This window comes from Buteo buteo, chromosome 8, assembly GCF_964188355.1.
Source record: "Buteo buteo chromosome 8, bButBut1.hap1.1, whole genome shotgun sequence".
Classification (NCBI taxonomy): domain Eukaryota; kingdom Metazoa; phylum Chordata; class Aves; order Accipitriformes; family Accipitridae; genus Buteo; species Buteo buteo.
In genome coordinates, this window is record NC_134178.1 from 38,633,975 (window position 1) to 38,650,497 (window position 16,523).

The 16,523-nt window shown below is 37.4% G+C and overlaps 1 protein-coding gene across 12 annotated transcripts in view; it reads left to right on the plus strand.

The window, feature by feature from the left end:
• SENP7 (SUMO specific peptidase 7) overlaps nucleotides 1-16,523 on the plus strand; it is a 48,555-nt gene that overhangs the window by 16,451 nt on the left and 15,581 nt on the right. For 11 of the 12 annotated variants that reach the window (XM_075034175.1, XM_075034169.1, XM_075034177.1 and 8 more), the window contains 10 exons: nucleotides 3,682-3,794; nucleotides 4,539-4,708; nucleotides 5,669-6,029; nucleotides 6,615-6,775; nucleotides 7,431-7,577; nucleotides 9,097-9,130; nucleotides 9,951-10,124; nucleotides 12,560-12,822; nucleotides 13,882-14,015; nucleotides 15,265-15,381. In XM_075034175.1, the coding sequence (XP_074890276.1) occupies nucleotides 3,682-3,794; nucleotides 4,539-4,708; nucleotides 5,669-6,029; nucleotides 6,615-6,775; nucleotides 7,431-7,577; nucleotides 9,097-9,130; nucleotides 9,951-10,124; nucleotides 12,560-12,822; nucleotides 13,882-14,015; nucleotides 15,265-15,381 (1,674 nt within the window). The remainder of the gene's footprint in view (nucleotides 1-3,681; nucleotides 3,795-4,538; nucleotides 4,709-5,668; nucleotides 6,030-6,614; nucleotides 6,776-7,430; nucleotides 7,578-9,096; nucleotides 9,131-9,950; nucleotides 10,125-12,559; nucleotides 12,823-13,881; nucleotides 14,016-15,264; nucleotides 15,382-16,523) is intronic. The other variant, XM_075034173.1, reaches the window with a different exon arrangement.

A 16,523-nucleotide genomic window follows, 5' to 3' on the forward strand; every position in this document is an offset into this window, starting at 1 on the left:
TCCATTTGCAATAGATCAGTGTTTTGATTTGTGAAGATGGCCAAGTAATTCAAACACATTTAATTTGGTTTTGTGTCCAGAACCAAAATCTTCCTTTCTTGTTGCTGTTAATGTGTTCTAGCATGATTTCAAGTAACTTCTTTTGCAAAACTTCTCCAAATTCCTCTCTGTGATGGTTCATTTCTTTTCACACTCATCCACCAGTGGTCTCAATCCCAATGGAGTGCCATTGTTCAAGGGCTCTGTGTGTGTCCTCTCATTGCTTAACATCTCCTTTTCCTTTTTTCTTCCTATGTTTAGGTTGACTGAGCATCACAATAACGCTTAACATATAAAACTAGCAGAAATCAGATATTAGAATTATATAACGTTTGTTTTGGTCTAAGATGGCAGTTGAATTCAGAGTAGCTATTTCCTCTTTTATCACCTCTTTGCTCAACAGCAAAGTACCCACAGGAACAAATAGCAAGAAATTTGGGGGAAGAAAATAGAAAGAGGAAGAAAGAGAAAAATGATTTGTGAGGGCAGGAATAATCAATAGTTCCCACGTTAAAGAAATGTTAAAAATTCTTGAGAAAAGAAAGTCATACTCCTCATTCTGATACATGAACATCTTAGAGAACCTAAATTAGTAAGAATTCCTTTCTCCTTTTCTGTTAGGATCCCCATTGCTGCTGAAATTAATCTGACAAAGCTGCAATTTAAATGAGGGATTTAGAACAGTTAGACTGTCTCATTTTGGAAGTATTACATTTGTTGCTAATAAACAGTTTTACATAACTTTAGGCTGACTAAAGTGTGGGGAGTTTGTTTGGATTGTTGGGGGGGTGTTTACTACAAAATCTTTAATATCTATAATTTTTAGTATGTGATTTTTCCACTTGGTATTGTTTTGGATGATGGGAGGTAGTGGGTTCATAGAAGGGAAGACATGAACTCTTGTATGTAACTCTCTAAATAGGAGGAAACATCTTGCATGTTTTTTCAAGCTCATATCTGGAGGGCAGCTGTTGAGTTTTATGTCAAGCACAAGAATGTCAAGCACAAAACTAGTCAGTTTTTTAGTAGCTGGTATACTCGCTTTAGATTTGGAGTGGTTCATTGTTTGAAGGATTAATATTTCATTCCTGTAATATGCTTTTTCTGGTGAATTAAATAAAAGGCTTGTTATTAGCAGGAACCAACATTAGGAGGATTTACGACCCTTCCCCAGTGACCAGCATTAGTGCAAGTTGTAATAGATATCACATGGGAAATGGAGAATTTAGGAATTATTTCAACAGAGATGTGGTTTCATCCCAGTCACCTCTCTGTAACTAAGGTTTGTGCATAAGATACACGTGGCACTGATTCTTCTGGGGTCTCTTCTTTCAGAGGAGAGCCCCCTTATAATGGTTATGCATATATATGCACATGGCCATATAGAGATTCTTTTGTATGTCCGGGTAGCTAGAATGCATGCTCTGTTTTACTGAAAATTGTGCCAGTTTTGTACTATAGAAATTTCAGATTAAGTCAAAGAATTGTTTATGATCAGAAGAGGGTGGTAATTAGTTAACCTTTCTCTATCAGCTAAAACTTGCTGCGAGTTCCCTATTTCCTTTCTTGCTTTTGGTATTACAGAATTGGTGGATTTTGCATTGCTTGTTCACTGCAACTCAGTGTGAAATGCATTTGTTTAAGTCACCACTGACCTATCAGTATAACTAATGAATTTGAGGTAGGTTTTAAATGTAAAGAAACTTAGGGTTTTAAAGTGTGTTTCCTACTTTTTTCTCATGACTGTTGAGAACACTTCAGTATATATTGCCATAGCTTTTTAGGTTATGCAAACATCTGTTAAGCGGTGCATTTTAAACTGAGTTATCAGCAGGTTGGAAGTGAAAATAAAATGTGCAGAATTTGTGTATAGAGTAAATATGTTTAGGGAAGTCTAATAGCTGAAACATTCCTACTGAAATATTTCCTATTGTTGAAAGGCCTGAATTGTGATGTTGGTGTAAAACACATGCTAAAAAACACTTAATGGTTTTGTATGGTCTTTTAAGGCAGTCAAATCTATATAGCTGTTATGCATACAAATATTTAAGTTGAGAGAGAGGTGTGGGTTCCAAAATCAAGTCTTCTGTAGTGAGGTTATTCCAGAACTAAAGGTGCCTGACCTGTGGAAGACTCTGTCTCATTCAATATACAGAATGAATAATAGTGCTTACCAAACACTTTCTCTGTATATGGTTCAATTCGTGATTCTTTTTGAATGGAAAGATAATCAGTAATTTCTTCATGGTGCTTATATACTGTTCATCGCTGTAGTATCGGAGCACTCTGGAAATCTTTATTTGTCTTTACAGTATTCCCAAAGACCAATGATACTTTCACCTACAGATACAGCACTAAAGAATAGGCATCTTCAGAAAGTGTCCAACAGTTTTGGCTATGTAGTTAAAGATGTCAAGAATGTTCTTTCCCATGGTTGGTGGTGTTCTTTATGAGTCCAGGCTCAGCTGTTGGTGATTGCAGTCATTGTGATGATTACTTAGCTCTTTGCAAATTGGAGACTGCAACATTCTGAGTTAGGCACATTATAAAGCAATGAACACAAAATCCCTTTGGTTTAAGTGAGGTGATGAAAGGAGGAATGGAAAAGATTTTCCAGAGCAGCATTAAATTGCTTTATCTATGAAATCTTCTTTATTTTCTTTTTTTATTTTCCAACTCTCACAGGAGATGAAGCAGAGGTCATTAAGGTTAGTTTCTTTTATCTTGTAACCCTGATAAATTTTCAGAAGAGAAGTCTTGCGTACTGAATATAATTAAGTTCATGTGAGAAAATATCACATGAACATATAACTAAATGTTATCCTAATGCATACACTAGAAACCAAAATACACTTATGTAGACTTTTGTCAGCTGTAACTCGCCTCCAGAGAAATTGAGAGTATGTTTACAAGATCAGACCTCAAATGTGAGGATGTCATACTGTTCAGTCTGTCGGTACCTCCTGAATACATTCTCTTATTTATAAAAAAGCTAATAAAAAAAAACCCAAAGTGATTACTTTCTTACCTGTCCTTCTTTTTAGAATGAAACTACAAACTCAACTGAACACCTGTAGGTTGCCTAGTTTCTCGTACTGTAATCCGTTTCTGTTTCTTCGTCATTCATGTCCTGTCCCGCCCCACCCCCTTTCAAAGTTACTGTTTCAGGCCCTTTTGAGCAGGAATTTCTATTTCAAATCTTTTCTCATTGCAAGAACTTACTCAGTGGTTTCTGTTAGCAGTTCTAAATCTTATTTAAAAATATACTATGTTGCCTCATTCCCACGGCATTCATGACAAAGGCAAGGATACACTCAACTAACTGTCATCCTCTCTTTTTTTCTTGTTTTGTGTTCTTGTTGCAGTCATGCTTTACAGCAAAATAATATTTTAGTGTCTGATGTCAAGCATGTCAGATTTTCATACTTTGCACCTTTTAGAAGCATCAATTTCATTAATAATGTTAGAGTATCTGTGTATTTCCATGATGGGGATTGAATTAGTTTGTGTTTCATTTGCCAAGCTCCACATGCTTACGAGAGAGGCAGAAGTTTGTGGTCTAACCAACCCTTGTTTCTGTTGGGATTTTTATTCAGTATTCTTTCAAAATCAAAGATAAGTCATGGTTAATATTCTTTACAGGTCTGAGCGTTGCCTGAGAAAGACTGATGATCAGTGTAAATTGACCAAGGCTTCCAAGGAACCAGAAAAAAATAATGCCTTCACTTTTAGAAGACGGGAGCTGCAGAAGAAAGGTTTGTAGTGAACAATAATCTGGCATTTAAATATGAATTTTGGAGAGTGTTGGGAAATTTTCTTTTTTTAGTTTAGTATTATGAGGAGAGCATAGAAACAAAACAGGCACGCAGTGTATGTGTTTCCTCAAAATGCAGTCTTTTACAGATACGGTAAAATATATCAAATAGCTGTTTTTAAATAGGAATAAAGCTATGGTGAATGAGACCTGTGGAACAAAAGGGAAACTGAGGGAAGCTTCACTGCACCATTGTAATTGTGATTTTATAAGAAGTCTTTTATACTCAAGAATGTAATACATCAAGAATGCTCAAATGGTTTGTGAACCCTGCTAAAATGTTTATGCTATATGACAATGTTCATATTTACTACTGAATGATGAGCTCTATGCTGAGTCAGCAGGGAGAACGTAGTATCTTTTTAATGCTGGTATTTGCAGATTACAAGAGGAATGGAGAATATTGCGTGCAGCAGAAGATAAAAGAAAGACTGGAGTATGGAATGCTAATTCTTACTTGGAAGGGAACTATAAATTTGGTTTTACTCTTATCTTAATTAGTCGTGCAATAATAATCTTTCCTTAATTATTTTAGGGAATATATTTTGGCAGCCACACACAATTAAAAAGGAAAGAACTATCATGGAAAGTATCTGCTTCCATGCATTTTACTTAAGACAGATATGAAGAAATACAAAATTTTTTGAGGATAACCCATTAAATAACTTCTTTTCTTCTGACACAGAAAACAAGAACTATGACGAACTGGAAAAGAGGAGCAGATACGTGAACAGTACCACTCTTAGTCAGAAGGAATCTGGCTCTTTTGATTCTGAGAAAAGGAAAAGAAGATCTAGTGGCCATATTTCTGATGACTGTAATGTACACATTCCAGAAAAATCACTTCTACTGTCTGTAAGTTGCACTTAATTTTAATGTATGTGTTTGTGTACACACATGCATGCATACTTCAATAGCAGCAGTAGCAACATCCAAAATAAACGAATTATACTAATAATTAGGGTATCTAGGGATACTGTTGTACCTGTTGGGGCAAAGTAGTTCAGTGGTGCATCAAGAAGAGTGAGTATACGTACTTCTGTCCACAGCATCAGAATACTCTTGTGGCAGAAAGGTTGTGAGAGATGAATGACAGTGTTTCCTTCAGGTGGGAGAATGGAGTGTAACAACTTTGGAAATAAGGCATCTAGTTACTTAAGTGAAGCTTCTTTCACAGATGGTATAGAACTAATTAGGGACTTTGATACAAAAAATACAAAGTATACTGGGAGTTATTGAAATCTTGCAGATGTCATCCTTCTCCCTCCTCCTCAGTCTATTGTACTATTCCCTAAAGTTTAATTCTTATCTGTCATTAAGACTTAGGGGGGAAAAAAAAAGAAAAAAGACTGAGGGAATCAGTCAGTCAAGTACAAACTGTGATTTATATTCAAACATTTGAATACAATAAAGGCATCTCTGTAACCTGATTAAAACCCCACAGGAATAGGTAATTGCCAAGTCCTGTTCATGCAGTTGACCCAGCCACCCATTTGCAAAGTAGTGAACGTCACTAGTGCTTGGTCTTTCAGTGTTAGATAGTGAGAGAGCTGCTAAAAAATCAGAAATCGTTTCTTGTTCAGTTTGAATGGGGGTCATAGTAGACTTTTAAAAGATTGTCCTTCATGCCTTTGCGTAATAACCTTTGGATTACAAGGAGGAAGAAATCACCCTAACTTGAGCTCTAAATGCAGTTGCATGAAGATATATTTATTTTGTCTATCACATAGCTAAGTCTCAGTGATCACTGATCTGAACCATCATAGAAATGTCAAGAAATAAACATATATCCTGTCTCTGATTCCTGTTTTCTAGAAGGAGCAAAGACTGAGTTCAACTCGGTCTCAGGGCCGCAGAACACCCTGTGAGGATGCACAAGGTCACAGATCTAATACAGTTCTGGTGCTGAATTGTATTCCTCAGCCATTAGAGAGAGACTGTACAGACACTTCCACCCACAATCACTTAAGGCCTGCTCCCAGGTGCACAGAGGAACCTGGCTCAGAGTGTCCTCCCAGAAATTTGTCAGAGAAACAGCTTTCTGCCACCAGTGAGGATGTGATTTCACCACGAGTTAGTACCATCAGGAAATTGAAGATGGACACATCACAGTACCTGAGCAAGCTGCGGAACAGAATCTGCAGGGGTAATCGGCAACGTGTTTCAATTGACCCAAGTATGTACTGTATCTGCGCTGCTGACAATTACTGTTGGTAGGCTTAGGTACTAGGAGAACTCATGCATGACTGACTAACTGAAACATACGGAACAAAATATTGAAGACAGAGATCATGTTGTTTGTAATGCATTGTGCAGGTTAGAGAACAGTGCCTAGTGCCAGTGTCCTCTACTGGAGTGTAAAGGGTCTTGTACTTGAGAAACAGGATAGACAGCAGGATTTTCAAATTCCAGGCCTTATTTTGCAGCTGATTTTGTGGCTATGGAAAATCAAGCTTGTACTTTTTAATGATGCTTAAACTGAGAAGAAATGTTCTTTCTTCTTTGAAGCAGCTGTGTTGTGGCCTGTTTCTTTTAATAGTCAAATAATTTTGAGAATCTTGGGTAAAAAGCATTACTAAAGATACAAAGCAGTACCTGTTGCATACACTTTCATGCACGCAGACCTTGACTGATTTGGGCAATGTACTTTGATCCTACATACTGCAAGAGAGAATTCTTTGCTTATCTGAAATCCACAATGAATGAAATATTCTCAAGTCTTTGTCTTGTAGTATATGTATACTTCTTTTTTCCTCTTTAGTTGTCCTTTCCAGTGATGATGAAGATGGGCCTTCTGAACCAAAATGCACAGAGCTGCTGCAGGATAATATCACTGAGAATAACGAAACAGACCAACAGTCTGACTTCTGTTTTTCAGCAAAGCAATTGGAAGACAAGATGGAAAGTCACACAGAGCAGGTAGTCCAGTATTTGGCCTATGTATTGTTATGCCAACCCTTTGATTTATTTCTCCGATGTTTATTTTTTCTTGCATGTTAGGACAAAAGTGAAATGCTTAGAGCAGATGTGATCAGTCCCAGCAGCAAGCAGTAGCTGCAGTAATTGATTTCACAGATAGAATTCTGGATAGTCTTCAGAGAAGATCTCTGGCTCTGAAGTTTGAGTGTTTTTGCAACATAACAATGTATTTCATATTTTGAAAATAAACATTTGGAAATGTTTAATATTACAGAACAGGAAGGATCAAATAGTAACCTGAGCTAGAGGTAGACATGATGAAGATATGCCTGTGAAAAGTTTTTTTTTCCACACAATGTTTTTTATTGATTGTAGTTCAAGTCAGTAGTTTCTCCTTGTCGTCCAGTCTTCTGTTGTAATTCAGTATATGGAGAAGTTCAAGGATCTTTAGAGGTGGAGCAAGATACTGTTAGGCCCTTAAGGACATTGCCAGTAATGATTGTAATAACATTTATAGCCTTTTAATATGGAGGTTTTATATGGAAGTTGATTTGGGGAGTAAATTCTTACAAACAGGAAGAGAAAATTCCTAAGGTTACAGGAGGGAAGTATCTCATTTAAAGCCCTATAGTAAATATACTTTTTTTTTTCCTCCCAGTTTTTAACAGAGTCAATTGAAGATAAATGTCCTATCAGCTTACCTTCTGGAAGCACACCTAGAAAACAGATGAACCCAGCATTGGATGTTGAATTTGATAGTCTATACATTGGGAAATTTAAATGGCTATCAACAGGTCCTGCTAGGGTAAGTAGTTCTATTATGGTGATATTTTAAGAATATGTAAAAATTAAAATTCTAGTTAAGCAAAGCTAGTGGTGCTTAATGTGGAAGCGCTGAGTTTTGATTATTGTTACATCAAATTGCTTTGGCTAAATGGTGGAGTGTATAGTCCATTATCTTGTGTGTTTGGATTGCTGTCAGTAGAAAACCTAACTGGAATTTTCTGTGGCCCCATTTTTCAGAGGTAAAGGTTCTGTATAAATGCTGTACTGGAACAGAAATCATACTGAGGAAGACTTTAATGAATTCTAATGGAAAATAATGGCAATGTTACTTCAAATAAACACCAATTACTTTTCTCAGAAATAGTAGAGATATTGAAGTAATCCATAGTGATCAGAGTTCAGATATATACTGTGCACTAATCTTGCATTTTAAACAGAAAATTGCTTGTTTTGTAGCTTTAAAGAGCATAAAAACCAATGCTAAAAGCATTAGCACATAGGCAACATGCTACTTACAGGGTGTAGAAATGTAAGTGCAGGTGTACTTCAAATGGAGTACCAGCTGCAGGAGTTTCAACAGGTCTTTGACTAAGCTCATTCTATATATTGCAACTGAAAAAGAAATGTTTGAACATGTATATCTTTTTTTGCTTGCAGTAAGACATTTTGAAATCTTGGATTGTAAAAATAATTTCAGCTTTTCACAAAACAGCAGTTTTGTGCAGCAGTTCTCATGCAGTAATGAAAACATTTAATGGAAATTTTCTAAATTAATATGCCAGAATCATTTGAGGGATGAGTTGAAATATTTTTAGAATTAATGCTTTTAAGTGGAAAGTGAAAATTTTCCTTGGAAAAAACCAACTTTGTGCTTACTGTCGTAATGTAAGAGAAACCTCTTCTCTCAGTGTATATGACAACCTTCTGTCAAAGTGACAGTAGAGCATTCTTTATGTAGCTATAGTGGCAAGTAAGTGGAAACTTTGAAGGCCTTTAATTCAAACATTACTGTAAATAGCAAAGTAACAGCCCAGTGTTGGACCATTTATATAGTGTCCTTAATTCAAATAGTGCAGCTGACAGTCTTTATCATGGGGTCCTTAAGCTCCTTTTGTCCCAATTGTTCATCTTTTGTTTTTTTCTTTTCTTTTTAAGGAGTCTGTAGGCAGCTCTGCAACTTCTGCTTATTTCTCAGTGCTTAGCACCCCTGGAAGTCACTTTGCTGTCATTTAGATTCTGCAGTATGTGTTTAGGAGTGTTGTTTTAGGTGAAACAGCCAATATCAAGTCTCAAACTAGGCATATTGGACTTGGTGGTGTTAGGTTAATTGTTGGACTCAATGATCTTAAGGGTCTTCTCCAACCTAAATGATTCTATGATATTATTTTCAGTTTATTTGGCTATAAGCAAATAAAGGTGTGTAGATAATGAAAAATTCTTACTTTGTTTTAATCAATTTTTAAAAAGCAATTTAAAAAGCATTTATTATTTTAATTTTAAAAAGCATTTTAAAAATATTTTTTTAAATCTTATTTCAGTTTACAACCAAGTACATTACGATCCCATTTCAAGGTAAGAGAATTTTTTCTTCAGCCTTCTCTTAACTATATGTTTAAAGTATTCCATTAAAATAGTCAGTATATGTTTATATTGTGAATAATTTGTAATCTTACTTGCTTTCACAAAGACATTAAATAATTTTTTAAATTTCATTTTTTCAATAAATAAAAGTATCGGTGTCTACAGTGTATGCATTAATAACTTAGCAGCTTCTTCAAATTTTAAGGTGAACTTGCAGTTTTAATGGCCTTGCTTCCTGCATTCCTGCATATATTAAGTGTTGAACTATAATAAGTCTGACTACACATGTTGTTGAGGTGAAACATTAATCTTTTCAGATTAAGGTTTTAGACCCTTAGGTTTATTAAACAAAAATGTATGAGCTGACTAAAGCTAAGAGGACTATAACTGTAGATTTGCATTCAGTCCATTTTCCAAAGATGATGTATGGTTTCTATATCTTGTAGAAGGTTTGTGAGCAGTTATGAATTGGATTGACTATAAGAAAATAGAAGTTCATGATTTGCGATATTTTTTTCTGTATTTGTAGGTATTAACTGTGCTTATTGTGAGCAAAAATACATTTTTTTCCATGAAGAATCTTGCATTTAGATGTGTAGCTTTTGGTGTTACAATTTGGTAACTTTGTTTTACGTAGTTTAATATAACTGATTTAAATACTAAATTCTCAACACATTTGAAATCTACAAGTACTGTTTTAATACACGGGGATCTTATTTATGTCTTAGCATGTAATTACTCTAACATGTATGACTTTATAATTATCCATGGCTGTGAAAGATATGGTTATTTTAAATTCTGTTTTCTCCAGTGGCTCTTAATAAGAATATTAAGCTGACAGTGGATACTCTGGATCTGAGAAGGTTTGGCTTGTGGAGAAGTGATGGTGGCTGTTCTTCAACAATGATCATTTTCCTTTGGTTGTCTGTGGATTATGTAGAAAAGATTGAAACCCAACTAGGAAAGTTAGTTATCAGCAAGCCATGTGAGTAATCTCTTTCCTTAAATGCAATGAAAAGGTCTAATATATGGTGTGTCAATAAAGCAGTTATTTTATAGTTGTGCTTCTGGAATACTGAGGAAAGCCTATAGCTTTTTTTAAAATAAGTTGGTCAGTTTTGCTTTTCTAAAATGCCTCACTATACTTTTATTTGGAAGAAAAATCTAACATGATGTGATTCAAAACCACTGCTACTTAGTAAAAAGACCTTGTAACACAGTTCAGTTGTAACCCGAGTGAGCAGGCCTTCTGAAACTACACTTGTGTATAAAATATCTCTCCCTTTAAAATAAATGCGACGTTTTAAGTGTCCTTACTCTTGAGTAATGGATATGCTAGACAAAAGGCTTGGCAGATAAAGGTTGATTTGATCTTTGACAAGATTGCATTGGGCCATTGAATTATTATTGGAGAAAATTTCCACTAAAGGCCAAATGGGCTATTTAGTCTGCAGGGTATTATGGACTGGGTCTATTTGTTTTTCTAGCATGAAGCCCTGTAAAACTGAGTATAAGTTTTGCTCAAACATTCAGAGTGGCACAATCACACAAGGTTTTTACGTTACCAAAAGCATTGCAAAATGGCATCTACCAAAATGATGATGTCAGAGTTGCCCGAGTGAAATGTAACAGTATGTTTACCCTGTACAATCACCACCTGTATGAAGGAAAAATTATAAGTAATGTTAACTTTACATAAGTAGTATGAGTAATTTGAAGTGAAATACTGAGTGAAATTTTAGCAGGGAGTTACCTTTACTTGATGTAAATTTATCAGTTTCTGGTAGCTTCTATAGACACAGCTCTCAGTGAAATGAGTGGAATCCGAGTATGAAGCTGTGAGGCGCTTTTTAATCTTAGGTTTATTTACCTTGATTACATTCTTGTTGTAGGAGAAACCTTCAGAAGTTGTTATTAAATTTTATGCTTGAATGTTTTATGCCTTTTAAATTTGTAGTAATGTAAATATTTTGAAATATATGTAGAGACTTGTTGAAACAAATCAGTGATGGTTCTACAGATTGTGGAAAAGGTTGCTATGATTCTGCTCTGCCTTCTTAGTGCATTAACATTAGAGGAAAAGGTATCATGCTGGATCTGACAGCCTGAGAGGAGGGGTGAGGCTGATGCAGCTCCATGTCCCCAGGTCCAATCAGTAGTAAGGCTGAAGATGTAGTCCCAATAGATAGAGCACACGGAGCACTTGCATACACCACATATATACATAGCTGGCCACACGGATAAAACAGACACACAGCACTCACACGAACACAGACAACACCAACAGCCTCATCCTGCTCCCCTCTCTGGCTGAGCAGGATGGAGGCCCACTAGTGAGAAAATATATATATATATACTCACACACACATATATATACACACACACACACACATATATACACACACACAAGGTGGATCCCTCTGTCAGCTGGGCTCAGACACTTAGTCTGCCCAGTTGCTGACCCTGGATCCCAGTCTCCCCAGTTGCTGGCACCTGGACATAAAAGCCTCCGAGGCCAGTGCCAGTTGCTGGTACAGACTGTCATGCACACACAGGCACACAGCTGGCCAGGACTCCCCTAGTCCCAATAGCTGATCTCCCTGTGCTCTCATCCTCAGAGATACACAGGCAGTCTCACAGCCAGAGCTGTCCCTTAGGGACTTGCTCACCCTCCTGGCTCCCAGGGCCCTTGACCTGTTCACCTAGTTTGGCTTGATTTTTGCCAGCAACCATGCTCACTTGCACTCACTCCCATTGCTGCAGGCAGACCCCCATACACACCAAATTGAGAGTCCCTCACCCAAGAGAGAGTTAGAAAGGAATTTAATAAGAAGACGGAACAGACTGTCTGGCATGGCCAGACAAGTGTATTGACCAGCAAAGTATTTAGATGCAACTGGTCCTTTTTATGCCCTTAACCCTCTACTTTCCCACACTTGTTCCTGCCCAAATCACCTAAATAGTTCCCTTTGCCTGCCTTTGGTTCTTCCCTTAAACATCCCATAATAAGTACTGTGCAATCCCCAAACGCTCTTGCCCTGCATCCCGTCATGTGTGCCGTACACCTCGGCAGCAACCCCTCCTGAGTCCAAAAGGTGCTCTGGCCTTGCCTCATCTTGATGGGTTTCAGGTCTGGACCCTGGGGCTGAGGGTCTCCTGGGACAGCCCTGGGAAGGGCCCAGACCGGGCGTCCCTTCCTCCCAGTCCTTGGTTCAGGTTTCTGCCTGCCGTTGTGCCTCTGTACTCCTCTGGGCTCGTGGAGGTGGGCCTTTGGTGGGCTGATGGCCCCTTTGATGGCATGGGAGGGTATTATTTGGGCTCCTCCTCCTGCTGTTGTCTCTCTGCTCCTTTGTGGGTGTGCAGACAGGCTTTTATCACATAACCTAGTAGTTAATACTATCCATTCTGTCCTTTTTCCAGCCAGATCTAGTGAATTTGTATTTCTTGAACTGTCCCAACCACTCACAGAATGGGAAGAAGACAGACTGACTGAATTGATTACAGGTGTGAGCAAGAAGAACAGAGCACCAGATCTCCTTGAGTTTTTGTCTTTGAAGCAAGCATTACCCTTGTTTAAGGACCTTTCTCCTGAAGAGAGCTCTTTTATGAGTTACAATAAGGATCTACTAAAGCAATGTATGCCAAAAGAGAATACCTCAGGTGCTCATGAGCCTGCAGTTCAGGTTAGTGCGTAGCTGTTGCTTGATTCATCACCACCTGTTGGTATTCACACATTCTAGCACATTTTAGATCAGCCTTCTTTCTTAATCCATAGCTCAAAAAAAAAAGAGTCACGTTTGTTATTTCTCTCTCACAGCGGGGCAAGATTTGCAGTAAACTAGATTGTGTCCATGGAAGGATAGTGTATAGACCTCATCAGTAAGTGGCAAATACTGAAGCTTTAGATTGACTCACGGTTGCATATGTGTAGAACCACAGGGATCTCCTGCCCTTGTGGTGTCTCCAGGGCAGCAAGTTGGGAGTTAATCAAGTAATGAGTGATGGAGCCATTTTTTAGTTGAGCTGGAAGTGCAGGGGTGCAGCAGAGGAGGAGCTGTTGTATCTTGCTAGTTCTAGACACCTCTAGACATTCTTGTGGGGGCTCCACAGCCTGAAATGCTAAACAATTTCTAAGACCGCTGGGGAGATGGGGCTATGCAAGTTAATGTGTTAATACAGCTCCCTCTGAGGAGTAAATGTCTCGACCCAACCCCACATTGTTGTCACTTCAGAAATTACGTATGATTGTTCCTATCAGGAAAAAGCACAGAGGCAAGAGATCAATCTGGCTATGAAACTGGAAACATAAAAATTGAGTCAGCCAGTTCAAATCTGTATCATTTTTAGGCAGATTGTTAAGAACTAGATTTTCAAACCTTCCAAGCATACACAGCTCCTAGTAAGACAGTCTGATACTTGTCTCCATCCTTTCAGGCCCTGTTTCTTCTCCAAAACCAGTTCTGTGTCAGTTGACTTGAATAATGCTTAAACAGTTTTAGAGAGAGGTTATGAACAGATGAAGACCTGTCATCATTTTAAAAGGGACATAACTTTAGTATTGTCTGAGCAGTGGCACGTTTGCCTAAATACTGATGTTTACATTTCTGCTCTCCAGCAAGATTCCTCTTCAGTGATGCAGGGTACTCCTGTGGGCTTCAGGTTTGGTTTTTGTGTGTTCTGTTTTACATATCAAGCTGTATAATGCTTTTTACTATTATTATTGTTTGGATTTTTTCTGGTAGGAATCAAAACCAAAAGTGGCCAGGCCTAGTTATACCCTCGCAAATAAGCAGAATAGTGGTTGTTATTCAATCTCTCTGTCCTCTGTACTGAATGAAGAATGGAAAGAAGTAAGAGAAACCGGAGCAGTTAAGAAGTAAGTATATTTCATATAAATGAGAAGGTGAAAATAAAACAAATTGAATAAACAAATTGCTGGAATAAAAGCCCTGGCTTAACTACCATTCTCTAGTTGATTTGTAAGTGTTGTGTGAAAGATGCTCTAGAAAGCTAAAATATCACCAAGCTTGAATGTAGTTATTCCTGTTTCCATCCTAATAGTTAATGGACAAATAGACAAATAGACAAAATGGATGTGTTACAGGATGACAGAAAATCTCACAGAAATTAGAGAATACCTGAACTGTGACTACAAGCTCATATCGTGAATGCATCAGTGGAGTAGTAGGGCCCTCATGGCCTGTGTGACTGTCCATCTAAGTCCATATCACAGCAAAACTATTGCTAATTTAAGCTAAGCCTTTTTTTTTTAATCTAAACAATGTTTCATTTCACTGGTCTGTCACAATCTGTTTATGTTTGTCATACAATTTACTAGTCAGTACAGGAGCTTGGTTAACAAAAGACATTAGAAAATGAGAACCCACAGATGTGTAAAGCAGCAAGATATTAGGAGAGTGCTGACATGCATCAGTTCTGTCTGCACTAGCCTGTTAGTGCTCATACTTCTAGTACAGCAAACATTAGTGAAGTAAATGGCTTTTAAGAACTCTTGCCTTTTGCCGTAACTGTTTTTATTGAGAGTATAGCAGTTGGTTTTGTTTCTGCAGCAGCAAAAATTGCTCAGTTCATGGTTCCAGTTAAATAATATGGTTGTTAATCTAAATGTTTTAAAATACATTTTAATTACTAGCGTTAGAGGTAACTTGGGCAGTTTTAAATGACTTACAGGACATATGCTGCATGGTGCATAAACCGAAGTTTGCTTGGAGACATGAGAGTCCTTGTTGGGAGTCCTAATGAATAGAAAATCACTGTACATTCATACCATCTAAGAATATGCCCTCTAGTGTTCCTTCCCATTTTATATAGCCATTTGTCAATTACTTTTATAAAAAAATAGAAAAACAAGATTAAGGTAAAAATTATCTCCTTTTCAAAAGTTTTTCTCAAAATTTCAGTGTGCATTGGGGTGCATATTTCTTTTATAACACTTAACTATTGGAGGAAGAAATGGTAAAGGGCTTTTGAGTTAGTCAAGTTTTGAGAACTACCAATTTTAACAGGTTTTTAAGAAAATCTTCTGCATGTGTAACAGCCATACTAAGAATAATGTAATGTAAAACACAGTTTGTCACTATTATAATGTGATTTGTATTTTCTAGTTTAATTGTTTATCCACCTCCACCTGCAAAAGGAGGACTGGGAGTCACAAGAGAAGACCTGGAGTGCTTAGAATATGGAGAGTTTCTCAATGATGTCATAATTGATTTCTATCTTAAGTAAGTAATCACAGCCTTAATTGTACCCTTCTTTCTGGGACTTGATCTGAACTTGAATGTTACTGTAAATGTTGGTCACTGAATATGATATGACAATTTCAGAACTAACAGTATGATGAATTTACAAAACTTTTGTGTATTCTCAGCAGTTTCATTTGTTTCAATTTCATTCTTGTTCCTCTAAAGGGCTGTGATATAATCCAGACAGAATAGCTGGGGGAAAAAAAGCTTCTTGGCAACCTCACAGAACAGAAAGGGCTGAGCAGTTTTAAGCAGGCAGTTGAACTAAGTATAGAGGGTCTGTACTAGTAGTTTATTTACTAAGTTTGCATGAAGTGGAGCATCCTCTGCTATTCTGTGCGAGAGTTCAGGAATTTGTCTGATGCACAGCTCCTGCAGAAAGGAACACAGCTAATACTTCTTGAGGAAGTTGTGCTTGGCTTACCTGCTTCATGCCATCCTGCTGAAGTTCTTGTGAAAGCGAGTTTTCCAGAACTGGCATTGTGGGCCACCACTCCCTAGAGCTGAGGATTATTTATCCTGTGCTGACTTAAATCTAAGTAGAATTCTGGCTCTTTTGAAGGTTGCTTGCAAGAATTACGTTTTGCTTGGCATCCAGCATGGCTGCAGTAACTGTGAGCAATAGGAAGCCAGTTAAAACTTCTTGTCTAGAGGAATGGGAAAGGAAACCTGCACCAGAGTGTTTCAATGTGGTTTTACAGCAAAGCCCCCTGTATTTTGCTCTAAACTAGAAATAAATCATGCAGCATGGTCCTCTCAATAGCTGTGGCTTCACCTCACCAGAAAAGGAAGATCTGAATAAAGGAATTTAATGCAATCATTGCAGAAACTCCTCTGCTTTTTAAATTTGTTAGACTTCCCGCATTCTCAGTTTTCATTGTGTTGCAAGCTGTTTGATGTATGACTGTTGCCCAAGTCATCGCGTGAAGCTGGAGGCACCTTGTGTAGGATGACTGCAATTATGAGAGTTTTGGCCTTCCAGGATGACAGAATAAACACTCAACCTGATGTTTATAGTAAAATGATCAACAGTAAAATCATATAGAATGAGTACTTGCAGAATATTTGTCTTAACTTTCACATGTAGAAGTAAAATGGACGATTTCTAGTACCGACATGTT